The 27,056-nt window shown below is 40.0% G+C and overlaps 1 protein-coding gene across 21 annotated transcripts in view; it reads left to right on the top strand.

Moving 5' to 3' along the window:
* USP12 (ubiquitin specific peptidase 12) overlaps positions 1-15,865 on the top strand; it is a 173,806-nt gene extending 157,941 nt beyond the window's left edge. For all 21 annotated transcript variants that reach the window (XM_077974305.1, XM_077974297.1, XM_077974307.1 and 18 more), the window contains 3 exons: positions 6,989-7,186; positions 11,227-11,305; positions 12,647-15,865. In XM_077974305.1, coding sequence (XP_077830431.1) covers positions 6,989-7,186; positions 11,227-11,305; positions 12,647-12,748 — 379 coding nt within the window. In that variant the 3' untranslated portion in view covers positions 12,749-15,865. The remainder of the gene's footprint in view (positions 1-6,988; positions 7,187-11,226; positions 11,306-12,646) is intronic.
* The last annotated feature ends 11,191 nt before the right edge of the window (positions 15,866-27,056 follow it).

Here is a 27,056-nt window from a genome sequence, read left to right as displayed (position 1 = left end):
AAGCTTAATGAATAGGGCATGTTGAAAGCCAAGATAGGCTGAAAGCTAGGCCTCTTGCACCAAACAGCCAAGATGTGAGTGCAAATAAAAAGTTGTGAAAGATAATTAAAAGAGCTACTCTAGTGAACCCACAAATGATAAGAAAGCAAAACAGCCTTACTGCCGACATGGAGAAGTTTGGGTGGCCTGGTTAGAAGATCAGACTAGCCACAACATTCCCTTAAGCCAAAGCCTAATCCAAAACAAGGGCCTGTCTTCAATTCTGTGAAGGCTGAGAGAGGTGAGGAAGCTGCAGAAGAAAATTTTGAAGCCAGCAGGGGTGGGTTCATGAGGTTTTAAGGAAAGAAGCCATCTCCATAAGATAATAGTACAAGATGAAGCAGCAAATGCTGATCTAGAAGCTGCAGTAAGTTATCTAGATTGCCTAGCTAAAATAATTGTTGATGGTGGCTACACTAAACAACAGATTTTCAATATAGAGGTAACAGTTTTCTATTGGAAAAAGAGGGCGTGTAGGACTGTCATAGCTAGAGAGAAGTCAGTGCCTAGCTTCAAAGGACAGGCTGATTCTCTGGTTAGCAGTTAATGCAGCTGGTGACTTTTAAGTTGAAGCCAGTATTCATTTACCGTCCCTAAAATCCTTGAGTTCTTAAGAATTATGCTGAATCTACCCTGCCTGTGCTGTAGAAAAGAAACAAAGCCTGGATGACAGCACATCTGTTTACAGTATGATTTACTGAATATTTTAAGCTCACTATTGAGACCTGTCACTCAGAAAAAAGATTTCTTTCAAAATATTATTACTCATTGATAATACATGTGATCACCTAAGCACTCTGATGGAGACACACAAAGAGATTGATGTTGTTTTCATGCCCGCTAACATAAGCTCCATTCTGCAGCCCATGAATCAAGGAGTTATTTTGACTTTCAAGTCTTATTATTTAATATTTTTTAAGGCTATAGCTGCCATAGATTGAGATTCCTCTGATGGATCTGAGCAAAGTAAATTGAAACCCTTTTGGAAAGGATTCACAATTCTGGATGCCATTAGAATATTTGTGATTCATGGGAGGAGGTAAAAATATTAACATTAGCAGAAGTTTGGAAGAAGTTCATTCCAGCCCTCATTGATGGCTTCGAGGGGTTCACACTTCAGTGGAGGAAGTCACTGAAGATGTGGTAGAAACACCAAGAGAACAAGAATTAAGAGCCTGAAGATGTGACTGAATTGCTGCAATCTCATGATCAAATTGCTGCAATCTCATGGTTTGTTGAGATGGAATCTACTCCTGGTGAACATGCTGTGAACATTGTTGAAATGACAACAAAGGATTTAGAATATTACATAACCTTAGTTGATAGCAGCATCAGGGGTTGAGAGGATTGACTCAATTTTGAAAAGTTCTGTAGATAAAATGCTATCAAACAGCATCACATGCTACAGAGAAATCTGTGAAAGGAAAAGCCAGTTGATGTGGCAGACGTTCTTACCTTATTTTAAGAAATGGCCTCAGCCTGGAGCTTGCAGTAAGCCGAGATCGCGCCACTGCATTCCCCTCCAGCCTGGGCGACAGAGCAATACTCTGTCTCAAAAAAAAAAAAAATTGCCTCAGCCACCCCGACCTTCAGCAGCCACCATCCTGATAAGTCAGCAACCATCAACCTTCAGACAAGACCCTCCACCGGCAGAAAGATGATGATTCTCTGAAGGCTCAGATGATCATTAAGTTTTCAGCAATAAACTATTTTTAAACCAAGATAACAGACTTTTCTTCAGACATAATGCTATTACATACTTAATAGACTACAGTATAATATAAGCATAACTTTTATATGCACTGGGAAACCAAAAATGTGTATGACTTGCTTTATTGCGGTCTTCACTTTATTGCAGTCTTCACTTTATTGGAGTGGCCTGGAACTGAACTTTCTGTATCTCCAAGGTATGCCTGTATTTCTGTCACTACTCTGTGGGATCCAATGATTAGTGACAATGGACTGGGAGCTGAGCTCTTTGCCTTCTCATCTTTCCTCTCTCAAGTCTCTTTACTCTCCCTTTATTCCGTATGTGCCTGACCCCACTTTTGGGACCAGTCCTGTTCTTACCAGGTGTTGAAGAAGACCCATGCATGGCCAGGTGACTCAGCATCACATTGTCATGGCCACAGTCCATCTCTGAGTATCTGCCCTAGATTTAATGATTGAATTGCTTCCTGTTTGTGAGATGAAGGCCCTTCCTTTTGCTTCATTTTCTTAACTAGATTCATATCTTTTTCCCCTGTAGTCAGTCCCAGTCATGGTAACTTGTGTAGTATCATGTGAAATCATATTGGCAATAGGGATTTGCCTTGCTATAGTCAACATCTCCGACCACCTCTTGCGCACACAGCCCCATGCAAGTCTTCTGGAATCTGAGTTGGGTGGGTCCTTCCATCTTTTGAGAAGTTGGTGCCTCCTGGCTCCCTGCCTACGTGCCTACCTGGATCTCCAGATGTCCGTCCCTCAATAGTACGTTTTTTACACATGTTGGGGTACGCCATGAGCCTCATTTGTGCCTGTGACCCATCCCCCATTTTGACACATGCTGGAGTTTAGGTTCTGCTACCTAAATGTCCTCTCATTGCTTATATCTCACGGAGTCACCTTAGTGACTTTCTCACATAAAACATTCTATTCGCCCTGACCCCCTCATTGTAATGTGTCACAATTAATCCTTGTTGATGGCACCTTTTAAAAGGGCATGGAATTCAGTCCTTGGAACTGAATGTCTGTACAATTATTAAGCTTTTCTGTGTGGTCAGGACTTATGTGCTGACAGGATGTTGGTAAGCTCTTAAGTGCCTGTGGCTGGGGTATTACATTCATCTGTGGCAGAGCTTGCACATAGTGTCCTCTGGATCACATTCCATCTGTAGAACTCTGTTTGGCTCACACAGTTTATAAAAATAGGAAATTTACTTTAAAAAGGGTTTCTGACTTGAGAAAAACAGCTGATTCCACTGGATTCCAGGGTCTGCATTCCATCCTGTACTGGTGTTGCTTGCCTGCGGCAGGATAGTTGGTATTCCGGTTGAGGGTGGTTGCGGGCAATGTCAGTCCTTCCTCCAGCTCCTCCCCTAGCCTTTTGGACTACTTAGCACCTGATGGCTCTGGGAAGGACTCCCCCTTGGGCTACTGGAGAAGGGAGTTTCTGGGAATTTGGTTCAAATTCCCAGTTTTTGACCAGTCACTGACAGGTGCTAAAGAGCATATGAAACCCCAGCTACCTTGTGGTCAAGAGAAATCGGAGGTGAAATTTAGACTCCAGGGTTTCTCTTGACACTGAGCTGAAGCCACTCTTCCTGGGATTTTGCTTGAGATTGAATCCTTACCTGCTTTCCTTCCCCCCGCCCCCCCACCATACACAGGGAGCATGACATTAATAAATCACAGGCCTGGGAATTCCTGTCTCAGGGTCTGCCCTAGGGAACAGGACCTAAAATGAGAGGATGTTGTAGTCTCATAATAATCATCCATTTAAAAATGTATTCTGATTTCCTTTGTGATGTTCTGTTTGTCCTATGGCTTATTTAGAAATGTGTTGCTTAGTTTCCGTAGCTAGGGGGTTTTCTAGATTTTTTTTTTTTTTTTTTTTTTTTTTTTTTTTTTTTTGAGACGGAGTCTCGCTGTGTCTCCCAGGCTGGAGTGCAGTGGCGTGATCTCGGCTCGCTGCAAGCTCCGCCTCCCGGGTTCACGCCATTCTCCCGCATACTCTGATTTCATCTTTGAAATTTATTGAGATTTCTTTTATTGTCCAGTACATTAGTGAGTGTTTTGGTTGAACTTGAAAAGAATGTATATAGTGCAGTTTGGGGTTGAGTATTCCATAAATGTCAATTAAGTCCATAGTTAGGATGTTCATATTTTCCTGTCCTTACTGATTTTTTTTGTTAGTGAGAGAAGTCTTAAAGATTCCAATTCTGATTATGCACTTGTCTGTTTATTTCTGAAATTTGAAAAAATTTTGGAGCACATGCTTTTAAGATTGTTATGTTCTCTTAGTTAATTGACCATTATTATGAAGTATTCTTTATTTCTGGTAAGATTCCTTATCTTATATGCTTTGTCTGACATTAGTATAGCCAGCTTACTTAGGATTGGTGTTTACATGGTATGTCTTTTCCCATCCTTGTGCTTTTTTGGAATAGTTTTAAATTATAACTAGACATTATCAAGATAAGCAACCCCCTGTTATGTTATAATACAACAAGAATGCAATTTGTCATTTTAAAGATGTAAAAGCAAGAAAATGCATAGAGTTGTACCTCAGTATCAGTTGGTTCCAGGGCCCTCACCTACAGCAAAATGCATGGTTGCTCAAGTCCCTGATATAAAATGACAAGTATTTGCATATAACCTATGCATATACTCCTATGTATTTCGATACCTAATACACTGTAAATGGTATATAAATAATTGTTGTACTGTGTTTTTTAAAATGGCATTTGTCTTTTTTATTTTTAGTTATTTATTTTTTGGGTATTTTCAATTCATGGCTGGTTGAATCTGTGGATGTGGAACTCCCAATATGGAGGGCCAACTGAATAATAGAAATTCATCCAAATTTTAAGTAGTTGTTTGTGTGGTCGGTAAATGTCATTAAAAAAATAAATTTAAATAGAAAATTGATATCTGCTTACAGAAGATTTTTAAAAATCAGTGTTTATTCACACTTAAAAAGGAAAATAATGATCTCTGTCCTCCTCTTTTTTCTTCAAAATGTTTGTCTTTTGTAGAAAACACTATGTTCTAAGACAACTTTTTTTAATAAAACAATGACAGTGATCAAGACCTCCCTAATGTAACCTCCCTCGCCACAAGTTGGAATGGAAGGAAAGCCAGAATCTTATACATTCTTTGGTGTTTTGCTGGTCTTAGTGTTTTGAACAGGAAGTCAACTTCTTTTTTCTTCCTTCTGCTGCAAAATCTACATGAGTTTCACACTCCTTACACGTATGTTCAAGCAGTTTTCTGCTTTTTCTTCTGGAACCATTTCAATATGAGGGAAATTTTGTAAGCTAGTCTCTCATCATCTTTAAAATATGGCTCCACACATATTTTTGCTTGACAATTCCATGGATAGCTGGTTTCTTTGTGGTAGCCAGCACTTCTCCCCTGGGAGGATCTTTGGCAAATAGGATTCATACTCTTCATGTGTTGTCTTATCAAACATTGTATCTGCTATTACTGAGACATTTTCTCTTTTCTGCATTTGGACTCCCCCCGCCTTGTGTAATTGCTAAAAACACATTTTCCCTAACCATCAGGCCAAGTTCATTCTCTTTCCTCTTCCTAGTCTTACCTGACTGCCATTTATTAATAGTACACTGACACTCATTTTATGCTGAGAAAATTTGTCTTTTGCATCTACCATCCATTGGAAATTCTCAAAGGATACCTTGATGCTTTGTAAAGATTTCGTTTCAGGAACTCTACATGGGTAATTCATAGTTGAATTAAATTTTATGTATAATTTTACATCCTGACTTCTTAAGTATTTTCCCATGTCACCTGGAAACTTTCATCAGCAGTGTTTTATTTAAGTTGTACAACACTCTGTTATGTTTGAAGTCTAATTTATTTCTACATTTCCTGTTGTTGAATAGTTGGGATTTTTTACAATGTAAAAGAACTCTACAAGTAGATTATTCTCATAAGGGATGTTTTTGAGATTATATATTTAATTTATGTTTCTAGAAATAGGATTAGTGAGACAAAGGCCGTAAAGGCTCCCAATTTATATTGCTGGATTGCTTTCTAGGAGTGACTAGTTGTTTACCTTTACTTTGGCTAATGTTTCCAAAAGGCCAAGTTACTCGAATAGTAAGTAATTTAGGAATAATAAGCTATCCACCATATTTAAGACATGTAGAATGCAGATTTAGTATAATGTTATAAAATGATTTTTCACTTATTAGAGACAGTGGCTTACCATATATCTCACTTGTTTAAATTGTGAGGAGTATTTTGCTTCACCAGACCCATTTAAAATTCAGTTCTGCAACATTTGGCATCTATCCTATGTCAGGCATGTTGCTAGATAGTGGGGAAATAAAAATGAAGGGAATGCTTTCTAGCTGCCACGAGTTCAGGGCCTAGAAGAAAAGAACCGTAATCACCTAAAATTGTTACCATGTAATAAGCTTGACATATATAAAGTGAACCTGTAAAGCGCTGATGGAGGATTGAAGAGAGCAGGTATTTGTGCCAGAGGGTGTGACATTTGAGCTGAGCCATTAAAAGAATAGATTTTTAGGTGAAGTAGGAGTACAAAGGCACTCTCAGGGAGAAATGGCATTTAAAGGCATAATAAAGATTATTTAGAACATGAAGAACAGCCTGTGTTTCACAATTAAAAACTTAACTCCTAAGTTTCCAGGTTATTTTATTCCCTTTCTAGGATATACATAGTCATTTTTCTTAATATGGAATTATTTCTTGTCTCTGACAAGCACCTTGAATGGTCTGTAGCGCTTTTGTTGTTTTAGTCTCCTATTGTCAGTCTGTACCTGCATCATATAGATTGATAGAAAAACTAGATTTCAGTCTACCCAAGTCCAAAGGAATTGTCAGTTTCAAGAAACTTGTTTTCCCTCTACCACTCTTGAGCACCCTGTGCATTTAGCCTTATTATAAGAGATGTGTGTGTGAAAAATACAGATTCCTTAACCAAGGACTAATGCCATTCCATCTGTTTCGGAGCCATGTTGAGTGCTATGTCAAATTATGTGGTGTGGCGATGATCGGTAGGGTGGGATCGTCCTAAGATGTTCAGAACATTGTTTTGTCATTATAAAAATAATTGGTAGAAATGTGCGAAACTGGGCAGTGCTGGGCTATTAAAACTGACCATTGACTATCTGTTCGTTGGATATCATAGTTTGATAATTCAAGGACATGGTGGATATCTTTTGTGAAATTTTGTTTTCATTTTTATTTTTAATAGGATGAAAGTTAAAAAACTGCCCATGATTCTAGCTCTACACCTGAAGAGATTTAAATATATGGATCAACTTCATCGATATACAAAACTCTCTTACCGGGTAGTTTTCCCTTTAGAACTTCGTCTATTTAACACTTCAGGTGATGCCACCAATCCAGACAGAATGTACGACCTGGTTGCTGTTGTGGTTCACTGTGGAAGGTAATTGCAACTCCGGGGACATAGTAGTGGAATTTCTAGGTTAGAAGAGCAGTGTATATTCAAGATGTTCATGAATTATTCAAATGCAGAACTTTTAGAAATTCTGTATTCTTCTCAAGATAATTTTATTTCAAAATGGAGTTTTAGCTTTACATTTTATCATTCCTTAAAAATTTTATATGTTAAAATATATTGTTTTTATTTTTATTATTTATTACTCTGCAAGTACTATATCTGATTTCCTAGAACTTTGAGATCTGTTAGTTTTCCTTTTTTGGGGTGTGTGTATAGAGGGTTGTTGGTTAAAATAAATCACTTCTGAGTTTAATTGCATATGTTCAGCATATCAGTGGTTGTAAAAAGCATTTAAAATGGCATTGGAAGTAATCTTCAAAGATTCATTTTTTGATTTTACCTGGGTGTGTATTTATCATTTCCTATTAGCTAATTTTGCTTTCTGTCTCCTTCTCATCTTCTTTTCCAACGTGGTATACACATCTTCTCTGTATGAACATACATACCTGTAACTGACCTTATTAAATACATCAAAAAATTCTCAAACTGCAAGAGCATCACATAATCAGAACTTGTATTTGGAACATAACCGTCTTCATTGACTGCTTAGAATTTCCTTTAATAATTTTAAAGCAGGCACTCATCATTTTCCCCTTGGTTTTGGGAAACTTGTACTAACAGCATGTTTTATCCAAATAAAAAAAGTTCCAGCTTTCTCCACTTCAGCCCTCCTCCCAGCTCTCTGATTAGAATTTTTTTTTTTTTTTTTGGAGACAGAGTCTCGCTCTGTCGCCCAGGCTGGAGTGCAGTGGTGCCATCTCGGCTCACTGCAAGCTCCGCCTTCCGCATTCAAGCCATTCTCCTGCTTCAGCCTCCCAAGTAGCTGGGACTACAGGCGCCCACCACCATGCCCGGGTAATTTTTTGTATTTTTAGTAGAGAGTTTCACCGTGTTAGCCAGGATGGTCTGAATCTCCTGACCTGGTGATCCGCCTGCCTCAGCCTCCCAAAGTGCTGGGATTACAGACGTGAGCCACCATGCCCAGCCTCTGATCAGAATTTTTAAGGACAACCCGGAGGGAGCAAATACTCTGTAATAATCGTCTTGTACCTCCATTGCCTGGGTCAGCCTTGGGTCCCGTCTTTTATCCTCAGCAAGAATCTTTCTTCTACTTCTAAATTAAGAGTGATCACATCTTAAAGGAGTGAAGCAGTGTCAAGATTACTTAAAGAACCTTGGTGTAGTGATTCAGACCAGGTATTCAAAGTGAGAGAAGCCTGGATCTCAGTACCATTTCTGCCAGTTGTGGGCAGTGTGATGTTATGCAGAGTTTCCTGAAAAGGCTTCAGTTTTCTCTTCTAGAAAATGTAAATAATACTAATTACCTCATTGCTTTGTTGGGATTCAAAAGGAGATGTAAATCAGCTACTGCTACTGTCTTAGTAACAAAAATATAATACTGCCTTCTCACATCCCAGCTCTATAATATTTACTTTCTCACACCCTAATTAGACTGTTCTTTAGCCTCTTCAAATTTAGTAACAGTCCTACTCTACTTAAATTATGTTAGATTTTTAGAATTATGCTCTACTCACAAGACATTGAGTTGAGATGCCTGACTTAGATGGCAACCAGGGTCCCGTCCCCACTCTCTCCTTTTAAAATTAACCCAACCCTTTCCCCACCCTGAAATCCTTGAGTCTCTTGACCCTTTGCCTTTTTAACCTTTTCTTTGGCCTCACTTGCTTCTCCCAACTTGAACTCCACAGTCAGTTAAAGCATGTTCTCACAAGCACTGTAAAATCCTCTTGCCAGCTGTCTGAATCCCTACTGTCAGAATTGTTGCAGAAAATTGCAGAGAGATGGTTATTGACTTTCCTCACAGCCCTGGTGGTCTGCCTTCACTGGGAACTCACTTCTGGTGGAGTTCTGCACAGTAGGTCTTTGGGATCCCGCCCCTACCCCGGGGTCTTACTCTCTCCTGTCTCACTCTCATTGCCTCATGCCTTCCTGCCTCTTCTCTCTGGAAGTCTTCCTTGACGCTCTTCTGCCCAGCCTCAGTCTCCACGTGTTGTCTTCACATAAATACTAGATGTGCAGTGCTAGCCCTGTCTTAGTGCTTTGTGTACTGTCTTAGGATGTATGTCTGCTTCCCTTATGAGAACAGGTGCTTTTTAAAACAGGAGATAATTTGCTCGCTAATAAAAGATAATCATATTTTAGAATATTTTTCCATTGTGTATTTTATTTGTCAGACTTATTTGTAGATTTGCTTCATATGAAAGTGTGGAGGGTGTGCACAGCCTCATTATCAGCATGTCAGTTCCAGTTCAGCTTGCTCCTTCTCTATCCCTGGTTCCCAGCCTAGAAGAGACTTCTAGCAAATGTTTGTTGACTAAGTATTACCCTTCAAGCCCATGTCAGAACTGGGCTCCGATTCTTGATTTCCCATCCTTCTCTCCCTTCCACCTCCTCTCTTGCTGGATACGGTCTCTCCTGTGGCTCTACTTTTATATCATATTCTGCCTTGGATTATGTTTTTGGAGTAGCTATCTCTGTACTGAAGGGGTATTTGGGCAAGCAGTTGTTGAAATCTCTTTAATCTCCACAGCAGTCAGTAGTTACTTGCATACATTAGGCATTTATATCTGCTCAACTGAGTGTGTTTAATGTCCAGAAATCAGATGCCTAAGAAACAGCTTCCTTAGGTGGAAGTTCAGCCCTTCATCTCTCATTTCATTTTTAGTTTATGAAATTAACTTTTGTCTACTGTTCTTCAAACTAGTTCTTTGCCAAAGGAAAAAGCCGCCTAACTTTTCTCAATTTACTAGTTCTCACCCCACCCACCTCCTTTCCTTCCATCCTGTGTTCCTCAGCCTTTCTTTGATTTTTCTTGATTTCACCTTTTATAATTTTGTTTTCATTTCTGACCCTCTCCCCATAACACACAAGACCCTTTAGATGAGTCCTAAATAAATATAGAAATAGACTTAATAAAGCATTAAATGCTTTTTAAAAAGAAAGTTTTGAGGTGTCATCCTCCATAGTTTAAAAAAAATAATGTTTTTGTTGGTGTCATTCTGTCACCTAAGGTATTTATCTTACCTACAAGATCAAATGATCTGAGAAACATAAGACATTTTAGGAGGTGGCTTATTCTAATAATCTGGTCACTACTTTTAAAATAGTGTTTAGCGTAAGGAATAATTTGTATTGAAAAGGATTTCAAATTCTGTATTAATTATAGAATTACAAAGAATAAATATAACTATATAAGCCTTTATAATGAACCGTACTTAAACTGGAAGAGGTTAAAACCTTTGTCATATCCTTTTATAAAACAAAGAATTGCTTTTGAAAGAAATTATGCCTCCTTTATTTTTATGCATGTCTACATTTATATATTCCAGATTTGTTTAAAATGAGATGCAAGGGCAATCATAGTAATAGTTATAATGGTATTAAGAATTAGGTACTTCGTATTGACTCACCATTGAGCAAAGGTCATTTGCTTTTAAAGACATTTTGTGAAGTTCAGGCTTGATTTTGGAACCAAGGATTTGATATCCTTGCCTGTTTCAAGCATCATGTTGGATCTTTCCTCAAGAAAAAAAACTATTACCAAGGGAGTGAGGCTTAGAAATAATTCTTGTATGCATTGTTTTATAGTTGAATTCAGCATGTTCTGCTGTGATCCCCTCCCTTATAAAATGATAGAAAACCTTGTCTTTTATTATAGAAGCAAAATTGAAAACTATTACAAAGACAGGAAAGAATTTCAATAATGCAGCTTTATGTGAATAGAATCTCTTAGAGTACTAATTATTTGATTTTAAAATTGATTACCAGTTCAACTCAGTGTAGCTTTATCTTTTTTGGAAAGAATAGTTAAGGGGTATAAAAAAGAAGCAGTTCTTTTTTACTGCTATTTGTTTCAGTTTCTCTATAAAACATAAAATTTAGAGCATGAAAGAGTAATATTAATAAATATCATATTAAATTAACTTCTTTTTTGTTTGTTTTAGTGGTCCCAATCGAGGCCATTATATTGCAATAGTTAAGAGTCATGATTTTTGGTTGTTGTTTGATGACGACATTGTAGAAGTAAGTAGTTTCTTAATCTCTTATTTTTGAAAGTTTTATGCATATGTTGCTTTTCACTATTTTCTGATAGTTTCTCATTTAGATATGACTGGTGATGATTATGAGACAAATGTCTGGGTCTATGGATTGTAGTCTGATTCCTACTTCTTACTCTACAACGTCCAAGCCCAACAGTTGAGTGGTCACGTAACCTTTACACACGTGGAATAAAACAAAGGAAAGCTTTCAACAACAGACCTGACTTTAAAAAAAAAAAATTAAGCCATGTAACATACATACAGTAAAGTGTACAAGTCTGAATTTGATGAATTTGTATATGTGTGTCCCCCCGTCACACACAGCCACACAGACACACTCACATTTGTAACTACCATCCAGGTCAAGATATAATTCATTTTCAACACCACAGCAGGCCCCCTTGTTCCTCCTTCTGGTCAGAACTTAAGCTTCCTCCTGGAGCCTGCTATTTGGACTTTTATCATTAATTTTGCCTAGGCTTGAATATAAATGGACTCATACAGTATGATTTTGTTTGTGTCAGACTTTATTCACTGAATATATTTGTGAGGTGCATTCTTGTTGCCTGCAGTAATGGCAGTTCTTTTTTACTGCTTTGTCATTCTGTACTGTACAAATATACCAAGTTAGAAATTTGACCTTTTGTCAGTTAATGACTATTGTGAATTAAAATGCATTGGTCATCTTTTACAAGCCTTTTGCTAGACGTATACACTCATTTTTCTTGGGTATATGTTAGGTTGGACCACTAGAAGTTGCCTTTTTGTTTTTTTGGGAGACAGAGTCTTGTTATCTAGGCTTCTGGAGTGCGAGGGTGCGATCTCGGCTCACCGCCACCTCCAGCTCCTGGGTTCAAGTGAATCTCCTGCCTCAGCCTCCCGAGTAGCTGGGATTACAGGCATGCACCACCATGCCTGGCTAATTTTGTATTTTTGGTAGAGACGGGCTTTCTCCACGTTGGTCAGGCTGGTCTTGAACTTCTAACCCCAGGTGATCCGCCAGCCTTGGCCTCCCACAGTGCTGGCATTACAGGCGTGAATCACTGTGCCCGGCCTGGAAGTTGCCATTTTGTAGGTCCAAAATAGTTATTAGTGGTTTCATATAATTCATCCTATATCTAGAAGTAGAATTGCTGGATCAAAGGGTAGTTGTATGTTCAGCTTTAGAAGATAGGTATTTCTAAACATTTTTTCAGAGTGCCCTGCCAGCTATGTATGAGAGTTCCATTTTCCCCAAATACTTGGTATTATCAGTCTATTAAATTTAAGCCATCTGACTGTACAGAGCTCATTTATGTACTAATGTTTACATTTTGCCTCACAGAAAATAGATGCACAGGCTATTGAAGAATTCTACGGGTTGACATCAGATATCTCAAAGAACTCTGAGTCTGGTTACATCCTTTTCTATCAGTCTCGGGACTGAGGGGGAACCGTGATGAAGAGATACTTTCTGCCTCATTTCTCCTCTGGTTATTTTGGAAAGGATCAAGCACTGATTTTTCAAGAAAAGAGAAATGCAGGAAGCTCAGGGGGCAGTAGCACACTTTGCACACGATAAAGCAAAGACGATGGATTGACAAGCCCTTCCGATCATGGTAGTTGATTTATTTGCTCAGGTATCATGCTGTCTGTACAGTTCCATTCAACAAGGAGGTGAAATCAGAGATACCAGCTCCTCTTGTAAAACAGCCTTCCAGTCATTGACACGCATTTTCTCTTTATTAATTGCACCAATAATGCTTTGAATTCCTTGGGAGTGCAGTAGAAAGAATCGGGATCTGTGCTGTATTGATAAGGAGGTGATGTCGAACACACTGCATAAATTTGCCTGGTTCAATGTGTATAGAAGCATATTCGGTGTCTTTTCAAGAGTCAACCAGAAATACTTTTGGGCCCAACACTTGCAGTTGCCTTCCTGATGTAAAACCTAACATGCTAGATAATCCAGTGTCGGGAAGACAAAGATGTTTTGCTTCTCTGAAGAAGCTTATAATAATATACAGTGTATGTATATGTAGGGAGCAATTGGTCAAAAGTGGCTTTTTGTTTCCCCAAGGGGAAAGACTGGCTTTGTAATTATAATTTTTTCCTTATTTATTTTACTTAAAACTGGTAGAGTCTAAGTATTGTATGAAGTGCCCATGATTCTGTCAGTAAATTTGAACATATTTTTATCAGTTAATGTCAGTTTAAGTAGTCCTTTTGTTTGTTTCTATTTTTAAGGTGAATTTTAAATTCTATCTGAAATCAGTAAGATACCTTGAGAAAAACTGCAGTGAGAGGAGGTAAATATCCTTTTTCAGGAGGAACTGATATCTCTGGCTAAGTATTTGTCCTTTTGTTATGGTTTCTAAATCAGTTATTTTCTTCAGCTTTAATTTCATAAAATTAAAAAACTATAAAAAAATTCCTGTAGTTGTTGGAATAATTAAAAATTCTGGTGCAGTGGTGGTATACCAATCTTTAGAATTCTTAAGTATTCTAATGTTTCAAGTTGAGGTCATGCTTGGAATATCTTGTCATAGCATTTATGTTATTTTCAGATGTCATTTTTTTACCCTGGAAAGAAGTAATAATGTTCATCATAACCCTAGCAGCCTGGATAGTGAGCTAAACAAACCCTTTGAAGATTAAATTTTAATCAAGTAGACTAGGAATACAAAAAACAAGTCCTTCCTCCCCTTCCCCGCACCTTTACAATCTTACTGGAAGGGTGTTCAGAAATTAAAATTTGTGTTTGCTAAGACTTCATTCTGTTGGGGGTTTTAAGAAATAATATATGTAACATAAAATGTATGCAAACCGTCGCAGTTTTTTTGGACGGTTTTCCATGCATCAGAAAGTTGTCTGACAGTAGCCGAATGTAACTTGCAGAAAATTATTGAAAATTATATTCAGAATAATAGCAATCAGGCCTTGGATGTTCTTTATTAAATTCTTTTCAGGCAGTAAATTTAAAAAAAAAATTGTCATTTGCTAAAGTTCTTTTGCTAAAACTGATGACTATGGAAAACAAACAACAAAAAGGAATTTTTTAGTCTGCTGCTATTATTAACATTTATTATCTGTATCTTTTGGCTCAGGAAATGACTTCACCTATTTGTTCCATAAGCAGACCTTTAACAGGGTCACTTAGGTAATTGGGCTGCTTAAACACATGTGCTGGGAGAAAATTATAATAATAGTATTTGTACTAAATATCAAAAGTATTTTGACAAGTTTCTTTTTAAGATAGTTTCTAAAGCCTTACCCTGGCTAGAGATGTTTTGTACAAATTATATATAGCCAGCCTTATCTACCAACATGCCACAGAGAATCACAATCAACAATGTGGGGAAAGTCAGGGCAGTGAAAGTGGATGCGCTCTTTTTATTTTGAGGGCTTAAACCAAATTGTCTTGGAATTAAAGCTGTATTTCTGCAGCTTTCAGTACAGAGAAAAAGAGGTAAGTGAAGCTGTGTCAGTTTTAACATGAGCTATATCACAACATGTTTAAGAAAAGATAGATGAAGTCATTTGCATAAAGGTACAGCATTGAAATACTACGTTGTGTTTGTTTTTACATTTTTGCATTAAAGAAAAAACATGCAGTAAAAGCCAAGTTACATTTCATATTAAAGCAAGTTCTAGTATATGTGTTGAGTTCCTGGTAATCACATACTTATTCACATCTACATCATACTTCATAGTATGATTTGTCAGGGGAGGGACTGTGGGGTCACAGTTTTACATTTACTTTTTCTTCTTAATGCAGCTGGATCTAAGTAAAATGTTTTGAAGAAACTCAATATACTTTTAAAACATTTAGGGTCAGGGTTGGGGGAAAAATACAGGTATAGTAAGTAAGAAAAGTGACCCATGAAGAAAGCATTGTGAGGTTGTATGTTAGTTGACTGTGATTAAAATGCAGGGCTGGTTTAAGTTGTAAATGGTGGCCGATTGCTATGTAACTATGTACATGATTATTGGGATGGCTGTCCCATATTTTGTATATTGGAATAAAAATTTCTATAAATTATTGTAACTAAAAGTAAATATTCTAAATTAAATCCCACTTCTTAAGTCACATGGCTTCTGTCTTGGAAATTTTACCTTTAAAAGATTATTTAAGACAGGAACCAGGAGGCTTGGGAACAGGGAAAGAAGGAAATGTTGTATTATTTGGGTCTTGGGGCCTCTAACCATCAGTATAGGGTTTTTTCTTTCCTTGATGGCAGTAGAAAGACCTCATTTTCATAACTACTCTTGATACTTTCTTTAAAAACACTTTTTATTAAAGATTCTATCATGAGGTATTTGGGAGCTGGGAGGCTAAAGCGCTCATGTCCTGGCTCTTCAGTGAATTTAACTGTGTGACCTTGGGCAAGTCACTTAACCTCTCTGTGCTTCAGTCTCCCTGTCTTGTAAAATGGGAGTAATACCTACCTCACAGGGTTGTTGTGGGGATTAATTAGAGATAATGTCTGTAAAGCATTTAAGGTTCTTGAAGAAGGCGCTATATAAATATAAAATAATATCTATTAAAGTTGGTTTATTTGTGCCTGTGGGTTTTAAGTGTGTTTTTTCCTTTTTGCCTAAAATGTATTTACAGATTAGAAGTGGACACTTCGGAAATTGTGCTACTACTTTTGCCCAAGCTCCTACTTCTGTATCCAAAGAGATTTTCCCTAGGACAGAATTGCATGTGTGTAAAACAACGTTCTACATGTGCCTGCATTTATTTAGCACATAGTAGCTTGTATCATGTTTCTGTGATAGCATGTCTTTGCAAAGTTCAAAGTTTAAATTTGAAAATTGAGAGTCATAGAATCTTAGAGGATAAAACAGGTAAAATACCTTAAAGGTTACTGTTTCTCCTGCTCCTCCTCTTTTCCTGTGTGGTAATTGCTCCTGTAAAATCTGTTTCACAAGTGGTCAGTCAGCCTGCACTTGAGTGCTGGAAGCCGGTTCCGTTACTGAGTAACTTGAATTGTTACTTACGTTGCCATTATTTTCAGTCCATCCTTCATTCTCCCAGTGTGCCTCTGATCTCAAGGCTGATCTTTGTATCAGGTGGCTTTCCAAGACTTCATCCTTCCTGGGAGCCCTGTTCTGGAAGCACTGTTTTTCATTCATGTCTCTGAAAGAGTGTGCCTAGAACAAGCACAGTGACAGGTGAACTATACTGTCAGTTGGACCTGCGATCGCATTCTCTTTTCTAAGCATCTGTATCACACACTTCTTATGGAACTTTTAGTAAATGAAATCCTCTATACCTGAAAGTTTTTCATGAACTGTTGAAAAGCTGAGAGTCCCTTGCCACAAACTTTTTTTCATGATTCCCCGTTACCAGTACCTGTGCCTGTTAACATGTCAAAGTTTTCCCCATCTCTCTTCAGTCATGTGTTTTCTGTAATAACCGTGTCTCTGTTCTGTCTGCAGAGCTACTGAAATAACAACCCATTGCTTTTGGGTGATAGCCTGCTATGTGATGGCCCCTGTGCTCGGTATTTTACTTCTTTTAATGTTAATCTTAACCACATCTATGAGACAGTGACATCCTCATTTTACAAAAGAAGAATCTACGGTTCTTTAGAGGTTAAGTACCTTTTTAGAGCCACTCAGCTGGAAAGTAGCAGGTCCAGGTTTCAAGTAGGTGTAACTCCAGTGTCCAAGCCCTTAACCATGGCTATCCTTACCAAGAGATTTGTTGTTGTGGTGGTGGTAAAATAACCTAAAAATTACTATTTTAGTCATTTTTAAGCGTCCAGTTAAGTGACAGTACATTCGCGATGTGCAAATACCACTGCCATCCATTTCCAGAATTCTTTTCATTGTCCCAAACAGGAACTCTGTACCCATTAAATAGTCATTCCCCATACTTCTTCCCTTCCCGCGGCCTCTGTGAACCTGCATTCTGCTTCCTCCCCTCCCCACTTCCTCCCTTCCTCCCCTCCTTCCTTCCTCCCTTCCTGCCTTCTTCCCTCCCTTCCTCCCCAGGGTCCCATTCCCACCCAGGCTGGAGTGCAGTAGCACAATCACAGTGGCTCACTACAATCTCAAATTTCTAGGCTCAGGTGCACCTCCTGCCTCAGCCTCTCAAGTACCTGGGATTATAGGCATGTGCCACCACACCTAGCTAATTTTTAAATATTTTGTAGTGGTGGGGGTATCACGATGTTACGCAGGCTGCTCTCACCTCCTGGGCTCAAGTAGTCGTCCCACTTCAGCCTCCCAAAGTGCTGGGATTACAGGTGTGAGCCTCCTCACCTGGCCTAATTTTTTTTGTTGTTGTCTTTGCTTTTGGTATGTCTTAAGAAAGCATCACCAAATCCAATGTCATGAAACTTTTTCCCTGTGTTTTCTTCTAAGAGTATTATTTTAGCTCTTACATTTAGGTCTTTGATCCATTTTGAGTTAATTTTAGTATTTTAGTATGTGATGTAAGGGTCAATTTCATTCTTTTGCATGTTGGTACCCGCTGTTCCCAGCACCACTTACTGAAAAGACTCCTTTTCCCAATGAATGAGGTGCCAAAATCAGTTGGCCATGTATGCTAGGGTTTATTTCAGGACTCTCTTTTGTCCCATTTGTCTGTTTATCTGACCTTAGCCAGTACCACACTATTTTGATTAATGTAGCTTTGTAGTAAGTTCTGAAGTAAGGAAGTATGAGTCTTCCAACTTTGTTCTTTTTCACGATCATTTTCGCTACTTAAGGCCCCTCGAAGTTTCATGCGAATCTTAGTTTTTTCTGTTTATGCAAAAATTGTCAGTGGGATTTTCAAAGATTACATTTAATCTTTAGATTGCTTTGGGTAGTGTTTGACAATAGATTAAATTCTATGCCTATAATCCCAGGTACTTGATAGGAAGATTAAATTGACTTAACAATTTTAAGTCTAGTCTGTGAACACTGGTGTCTTTCCATTTATTTAGGTCTTTAAGTTCTTTGAACAATGTTTTGTTGTTTTTATTGTACAGGTCTGTTGAGTATTTTATTATTGATCTATTACAAATGGGATTATTTTCTTAATTTCCTCTTAGGATAGTTCATTGTATATAGAAATGCAACTGATACTTGCTTGTTGGTTTTGTGTCCTGCAACTTTGCTGAATAATTAGCTTTATTAGTTTTTTTTTGGTGTGGAATCTTTAAGGTTTTCTATGTATAAGATCATGCCATTTGCTAACAGATAATTCTTCTTTGTTTTCAAAAATTTTTTTTTAATTTTTTTTTTTTTTTTTTTTTTGAGGTGGAGTCTCACTCTGTTGCCCAGGCTGGAGTGCAGTGGCATGATCTCAGCTCGCTGCAACCTTCACCTCCCAGGTTCAAGCAATTCTGCCTCAGCCTCCCGAGTAACTGGGACTACAGACGCTTGCCACCACACCCGTCTAATTTGTGTATTTTTAGTAGAGATGGGGTTTCACCATGTTGGCCAGGCTGGTCTCAAACTCCTGACCTCAGGTGATCCACCTGCCTTAGCCTCCCAAAGTGCTGGGATTGCAGACGTGAGCCATCGCGCCTGGCCTGTTTTCAAATTTGGATGACTTTTATTGTTTTGCCTAATTGCTCTAGCTAGAACTTTCAATATTACATTGAATAGAAGTGGTGGAAGTAGGCATTCTTGTCTTGTACTTTTAGAGGAGAAGCTTTTAGTCTTTTACTATAGTACAGTACTATCTGTGGGTGTTTAATACATGGCCTTTATCATGTTTCTATTTCAGTTTGGGTGTGGCTTTTTTTAAATCAAGGGTATTGAATTTTGTCAAATTTTCTGTATCAATTGAAATGATCACGTGTTTTCTTACATTATGCTGTTTCTCATATGTGAAACTATCCTTGTATTCTAGGGATAAATCCATTTGGTTATTGTGCATAATACTTTTAGTATGCTCCTGAATTCAGCTTGCTAGTATTTTGTTGACAATTTTTTCATCAATATTGATCAGAGACTTTGGTCTGTAATTTTTATTTCTTGTAGTGTCTTCACCCGGCTTTGGTGTCTGGGTAATGCTGGTGTCATAGAATGAGTTAGGAAATGTTCCACCCTCTTCAAGGTTTTGAAAGAGTTTGAGACTATCAAAAGATTTTTACCAATAACCAGTACTTACATCCTTACTGTAAGTCATTCGTAAGAAACTTGAAGGCCTAGTTTTTGCCCCTGAGGAATTTGTCATCTGAGAATAAATCAAAGGAAAGCGAGGAAAATCAGCTCAACTCTGCAGGGTAGGTAGAGGAATGCAGGGCAGGAAAGCATTGGTGAAATCGCAGGGGTGCAGTCAGATGGCCAGGCCCAAAATGGGAATCTGGAAGTCAAAAACAGTCAAAGGGGACTGGAAATACTAGGTATAATAGGAATTTAAGAAGATTAACTTATGATACTGTTGGGTAATAGAATTTCTAAGACGGTATCAAATTAATTTTTCCCCTTTCCTTTCCCTAAGGAAAGGCCCTAAATTACTCTTGAGGAATTCTCACTCAGGCAGCCACTGTAGAGCACCGACTGCTGAGAAAAAGATTTTACTCTATTTTATATCATGTACATCTGTTATAACGCATCTAAATAACTAGATCCTTTAAAAATCACCTGTTCTGGCCAGGTGTGGTGGCCCATGCCTGTATTCCCAGCTTTTGGGAGGCCAAGGCAAGAGGATTGCTTAAGCCCAGGAGTTCGAAACCAGCCTGGGTGACATAAAATTGTATTTTGTATTCTTTACAAAAATACAAAAAAGTAGCCAGGCATGGTGGTGTGCGCCTGTAGTCTCAGCTACTTGGAGACTTGAGCCCAGGAGGTTGAGACTGTAGTGAGCTGTGATCACACCAATGCAACCCAGCTTGGGCTACAGAGTGAGACCCTATTTCCAAAAACAAAAACCTGTTCTCGACAATTTGCCATATAATTAAACTGTGATGTAAAACATAACTGAGAAAAGCTCATGCCTCCTGCTTGTTTTCCATTAGCCAAACTGTCTTAAGTAGTTCCGCTATACTGATTTGATCAAATCTGGATGATTAGTAGAATGTTTTGATTCCTGAGATCGATCCCTGAAGATTTTAATCCACTGCAGATGAGAAAACTAGTTTTCAGAAGTTCCCCGGTGATTCTGACCAGCTGGGTTTGGGTGATTAGAACTCCCTGGGATGCAGTTCGTCTGGAGTTCTCTAGCGTGTTTCTGTAAGGTCTCTGCCAAGCCAGAGTTGATCTGACATGGGGAGAGTTGTCAGAAAACCAAATCATTTCAGGATTGCTCAGGGAAAACTTACACGGTTGGTCGCACTTGCTTTCTCAGACAGTGTTTGAAGGGCTGCTGTCTGGGGGATCTTTTGCTTCTAGGGTTGAATTGGCACTGCATTGAAAAGGACAGAGAGCCACATCCTGAGTACAAGGAAGAGCTTTCTGGTTGTTCAGCAGGGAGAGGAACTGACATACTAAGAAATAAAGTATCAAACATACCTCATTAGGCTGTTCGTAGGTGGGGTTCTTAACACTGGCTGGAACAAACTTGTCTAACCCACAGCCCATGGACTGCAGGCAGCATGTGGCCCAACACAAATTCGTCAACTTTCTGAAAACATGAGATTTATGCATGAACCTTTTTAAAAAATTTTAGCTCATCAGCTATTGTTAGTGTATTTTATGTGTGACCTAAGACAATCCTTCCAGTGTGGCCCAGGGACACCAAAATATTGGACACCCCTGGGCTACGGCGTTGTGCAGGATAACCTTAAGCTTCTTCCCAGTTGAGGCAAGTAAGACTGGGGGACTTACCCAAGGTCACTGGTAAATGGCCAAGCTGGTGTCTGGGCATATATATATATATATAATATATAATATATATATAATATATATATAATATATAATATATATATATATTTTTTTTTTTTTTCCCCCGAGACGGAGTCTTGCTCTGTGTCACCCAGGTTGGAATACAGTGGCACGATCTCGGCTCACTGCAACCTCTGCCTGCTGGGTTCAAGCAATTCTCCTGCCTCAGCCTCCCCAGTAGCTGGGATTACAGGCCCCTGGCTCATTTTTGTGTTTTTAGTAGAGACGGGGTTTCGCCATGTTGGCCAGGTTGGTCTTGAACTCCTGACCACATGATCTACCCGCCTGGGCCTCCCAAAATGCTGGGATTACAGGCGTGAGCCACCGTGCCTGGCCTGGGCCCATATTTTCTATTCCAGGGCTCACATTTAGTTCTGCATCACGCTGTCCTTTGTCCTTTAAAATAGCTGGACCTAGAGTGCTGTAACACACCTTAGGGAGAATTTACATTGCTATTGGTCATTAGGACGGGAAGCATCCCATCACCAGTTCCTGACTAGAACAGAGGTGGGTTGAACAGAACACCAGCCTGAAGATTTTAGAGTGGCAGTCAAGTTTATATCAACTTCAGTTTGAGCAGGTGGGGTGGTATCAAAGTGACATTATTGGTGTTGGGTAAGTCTATGCTGCATTAATAAAACACTTCCCACCATCTCTCAAAACACCTTCCTTCGAAGATTCAGGTTCTTTAGATTGAGGAACCTCTGAATCGTGACCAGCTTGATAGAAGACTTACATTAAAAAGTGACTGAGATGGTCTATTCACCTTGCATGACTGTGCTGTCTTTAATCCTCTCCCCATCAATCCTTGAAGTGCACATTGGGTGATTCGTAAGCAAGATTACAGAGAATAAAATCGAATTTTCATACCACTGTATTCGCCATGTCATTACAAAGTCCATTGTCAGGCCCAGAAACGAGACAGTAATATACTGTCTGCACAGTTTGAGATGACAAATGCAATGATTGTGTTGTTTTTAAACTAGTTGCTGGAACTTTTTTTTTTTTCCTGGTAGCTTTTTTCTTCAGTTAGAAACCATTTTCCAAACAATATTCTTAGGCTACAAAAATGAATATTATTTGTGAGTGGACTTTTACTGGGTGCTAGTTATTTATAACCTATTGAAGTTTTACATTTAAGAAGAAAAAATGATAGAATGGTGAGGAAAGTAGACATAAAATTTCATGTCAATGGAATAGATTTTTATTCCATTAGATATAATAGATTATTATTCCATTAGATGTAATGGAAACCTCAGAAAACAGCTACAGGTAAGCATCTGCCTTACTTTCCCAATATTACATATGTTTATCATTCCTTAAATCATCAGTTGTTGCATTTTGATTAAATTGGTTTGTTGAACAGATGTGTTTTTTAATTTTCTGCAAAAAAATTCCTAATCATGAACACAAAGTAGGGACATTGCAGTGTCTGGATTTCTGCACATTATTTATACTCTGTGTTTTACTACATGTTAAACTATTGATTAGAACGGATTTGAAATTACATTAATTTACCTTACTGCATGTGACGTTACAAATCGAGATGAGGTTTAGGATCCTGTACCACAGTGTGCAGGGGTGGGGAGATGTGTATTTGTGTAAGATACGCCTGGGTGTGGAGCAGGGTTTGGAAGGTGACAAGCCTTAGCCATGGGAGGGAATCCTAGGGGAGGATCCCTAGGCTTCCCTAGCTTGCACAGCTAGGTAGATGGAAAAGGATTTTGCTGAGAATCCAGGAAGAGAACCAGCTTTGGGGGCATGAGTGTTTCATGGTATGGATGTACCACAGCTTACCAGCATTCGCTTTTAATAAACTGACCTTGTCTAGCAGTTTTGGGAGCTGTAATGGAATGAGAATCATTGGAATTCCCATGCCCGGGGTATACCTATTAGCCTGTCCCACATCCCACATGTGCAAAACTTAGTTATGAGGATTTGAGATTAGGTAGAGTTGAAATGGCTATTAGGATTCTTAATTAGACTGTTTTTGGTGTGCTCACAAACTGTGTTATAAAGTCTACAGTGATTCTGAGGCATTTGATACCTGGGGACACTGGTAAAAACCAAACTAACAGCCTCACGTTGAAGAGTGCTAGTGGGTGGCTACTGAAAGTTTCTGCTAGAAACTAGTTGCGTCTGTATCATTTGATCTAGCATAAACCATTTCCTTTTCACCTATGGAAAGACGCATCTTAAAGACCCTTGAAAGGGTAAGGACAAGAAGAAAAAAATGCATTTGCTAGGCAATTTGCACGTCTGGAGAGTTTTGTGAAATGAACTGACTGCTAGATAGGTAAAAGCCAGCCTAATCGCAAATGGAATTGACCCAGGACCTGGATGTCGCTATCTGTGATAGATGCAGATGTTTCAGGCAAACAGGAGGTAGGATGACTCGAGTGCAGCCTTTCAGCCTCGTCTGGTGTGATAGCCCCTTGGGGTTAGGTTTGCTACCAGGCTCTCTAAGGGAATTCTGTCATCAGAGTTATCTGTGGCAGTGTCACTTTCTCTGACACAGGTCTGTTGGCATTCTTCCCAGCACCAATCTAGATCTGGACTGGTAATCACTTGTTGACCATAAGGTGTTTGTATTATTATTGTTATTATTATTGCTGTTGTGTTTTTGAGGCAGAGTGTCACTCTGTCGCCCAGGCTGGACTGCAGTGGCACAATCATGGCTCATTGCAGCCTTGACCTTCAGGGCTCAAGCAATTCTCCCACCTTAGCGTCCTGAGTAGCTAGGGCTACAGGCACCTGCCACCATACCCGGTTAATTATTTTATTTTTTTGTAGAGACAGGGTCTCACTTTGTTGCCCAGGCTGGTCTTGAACTCCCAGGCTCAGCAATCCGCCCGCCTTGGCCTCCCAAAGTGCTGGGATTACAGGCGTGAGCTGGCGTGCCTGCTTGGCTCATCATGTTTATTGCCATCCCCTTTGTTATATTGGATTTCTTTTTTTTTTTTTTTTTTCCTTAGAGACAGGGACTTGCTCTGTCTCCCAGGCTGCAGTGCAGTGGTGTGATCATGGTTCACTGCAAGCTCAAATTCCTAAGCTCAAGTGATCGTCCTGCCTCTTAGCCTCATGAGTAGCTGGAACTACAGACATGCCATGATGCCTGGCTAATTTTTAAATTTTTTTGTAGAGATGAGGTCTTGCTATGTTGCTCCGACGGGTCTCAAACTCCTGGCCTCAAGTGATCCTTCGGCCTCAGCCTCCCAAAGCGCTGGGATTACAGGTGTGAGCCACTGTGCTGGGCCATGCCTTCTCCTTTGTATGTTGAGCTAAGCATACACATTTTAAGTTGGCAGTGAGCCAGCTCTTCACAGCCTCATGACCTTGAACAAGCTGCATAGCCCTCCCAAGCCCACGTTTCCCATTTGTAAAATGGCTAAAGTAATAACACCATCTTGTAAGATGTGAAACTCAACTGAGAAACTTAACATCACATAGTTCATGGCAATAGTTCCCCAAATAGTGTTATCTAGAAACATGCTAAAACCCAACTCTAATTTCCCAGATATTTATTGAACATGTGTTATGTGAAGAGCATCGTATCTGTTGTTGCAGGGAATGTAAAGATGCCTAAGGCAATTTCCATTCTTGTGGAGCTTTCCAATGCAGAAGAGGAGTTTTTGTTGTTAAAGGCTGACAAAATCTGTAAAATGTCCTTTGGGTTCAGAGAAAGGAGTTACCAGAGGCAGCCTGCTGTGTTTAAGAGTGCAGGTTCTAGAGGCAGGCCACCCTCACGCCCCAGCCCCACTCCGGGTGTTATCCTGGGCACCCGCGCCTCAGTGTCCTTATCTATGAAACGGCGTTATGGATGCTTGCTTAGCTCAGTGTTAGGATTCCGTGAGTGAGCATTTAATTGAAAGTGCTCTGTAAATGTTAGTAATTATCTGTTTATTCAGCACATATTTATTGAGTGCCTACTGCATTCAGTTACCAAGAAAGTTGAGTGAGATTTTGTATGTGCAATTTGGTGAAGGAAACAAATCAGTAATGAGTTGCAGGGATACAGATTGTTGAGAGCCATAATGGGAGCATAAATAAGATGATGCATCCAGCCAGGGCGACAGAGCAAGACTCCGTCTCAAAAAAAAAAAAAAAAAAAAAGATGATGCAGGAACACGGGGAAAATGCATCTAAATCAGATTGCTGGGCGGAAAAGGCCTCAAGGGGAATAGCACGTGAACCGAGCTTCCAAGAAGTCAGGGTTATTTAGTTCAAAGAGAGGGTGGAGGCGGGCGGCATTCAGAGCTTCTAGAAAACTCCACGAGAAGGCATGGTGGCACACAGAAGCATCACACATCCGGGGAGTACAGGTTTCGTGTGGCTACAGTACACTAGGCAACATGAGGCGAGAAAAGGAGGATTCTAATCCCCAAGGGCCCTTTTTATCCAGGTAAGGAGTCTGGATTTTCCTAAAATGGACATAGGGAACTTTTGAGGAATGTTAATGACTGATTTCTCAGAATGACATTTTGGTAAGGTCATTTCAGTGGCAGCAGAGGAGGTAGATTGGAGAGGAGAGCCCAACTGGAAGAGAAAGACCCCTGAGAAGGTAGTAGGAATTCCATTGAGAAGGGACAGGAGCCTGGACAAGGTGAAGGCACTGGGGATGGAGGTTTGGGACTCCAGGTACTGAGGGCAATCTAGGGCGTGGTAGAGAGTTTGCCATGGAAGTAAGCAGGAGGGAGTCTGCTCTTAGCACAAAAGTTGATGTTCTGCAGGGCTCTGTTCTAGGCAGTTTGCTGTCTTTAGACTCTTCTGAAACAAGCTTGTCCACTCCCATGGCTTCAGTTACCATCGAATGACAGTGCCTACCAAACCTTTATTTCTAGCCCAGATCTCCCAGGTCCCAGGCCTGTATCTCCAGCTGTGTCCCCTGCGCAGTTTTACCCAGTTATGACACAGACACCTAGACCCAACTTGCTCTACCCACTTCCTGCCCCAACACTGACCTTCCTGCAGCTTCCCTCACCCTGCATGGTACCATCGTCCACCCATGTGCACTTGCCATTGGCTGGAAAGCTTCCTCCAGTCCTTCATCTTCCTCCTGCACAGACATTCAGACATTCAGCAAGTTCTGTTAGTAGGACTGGCTCTGCAAACTCTCCTGAACCTGTTTTACCTCTCATCCATTGCTTGGGCAAGGCTAGTCACCTGGGCCTCCTGCTCAGCCTTTCTGCCTGCAGGCTTGGCCTATGCAAACACATTCTCACAGTGAAATTTGAGGGCTCTTTTTAAAGTGTTCACATTTAGTGAGTAGATGCTGAAAGAACTCTCTGGCTTAAGACACTACAGTGACTCCATGTTTCTCTAGGCAAAATCCATTTTCTTTAACCAGGTCCCTGAGAGCTCAGTTCCTAAACACCTCTGTCACTGTTTCTCCGTCTCTCTCTCTCACCTCTCACACACACACCCTCACCTTCTCCACAATCTGGGCGTCCCAGACTCAGTCCCTGGAGTGCACTGTGCCTGAGCCCTCTCCGCGCTAAACCGTGTGCACGTGCCGTTTCTCACTGCTAAACCGTGTGCACGTGCCGTTTCTCACTGCTAAACCGTGTGCACGTGCCGTTTCTCCCGCCTGGAACACTCCCACCCCACCCCAGCTTCTTACTTTGAAAACCCAGGGCCGGGCGCGGTGGCTCAAGCCTGTAATCCCAGCACTTTGGGAGGCCGAGGCGGGCGGATCACGAGGTCAGGAGATCAAGACCATCCTGGCTAACACGGTGAAACCGCGTCTCTACTAAAAATACAAAAAACTAGCCGGGCGAGGTGGCGGCGCCTGTAGTCCCAGCTACTCGGGAGGCTGAGGCAGGAGAATGGCGGGAACCCGGGAGGCGGAGCTTGCAGTGAGCTGAGATCCGGCCTCTGCACTCCAGCCTGGGCCACAGAGCGAGACTCCGTCTCAAAAGAAAAGA

The sequence above is a fragment of the Macaca mulatta genome, chromosome 17 (genome assembly GCF_049350105.2).
Source record: "Macaca mulatta isolate MMU2019108-1 chromosome 17, T2T-MMU8v2.0, whole genome shotgun sequence".
Classification (NCBI taxonomy): domain Eukaryota; kingdom Metazoa; phylum Chordata; class Mammalia; order Primates; family Cercopithecidae; genus Macaca; species Macaca mulatta.
The sequence above is the reverse complement of the archived record's forward strand: the minus strand, read 5'-3'. Positions and strand labels throughout refer to the sequence as shown.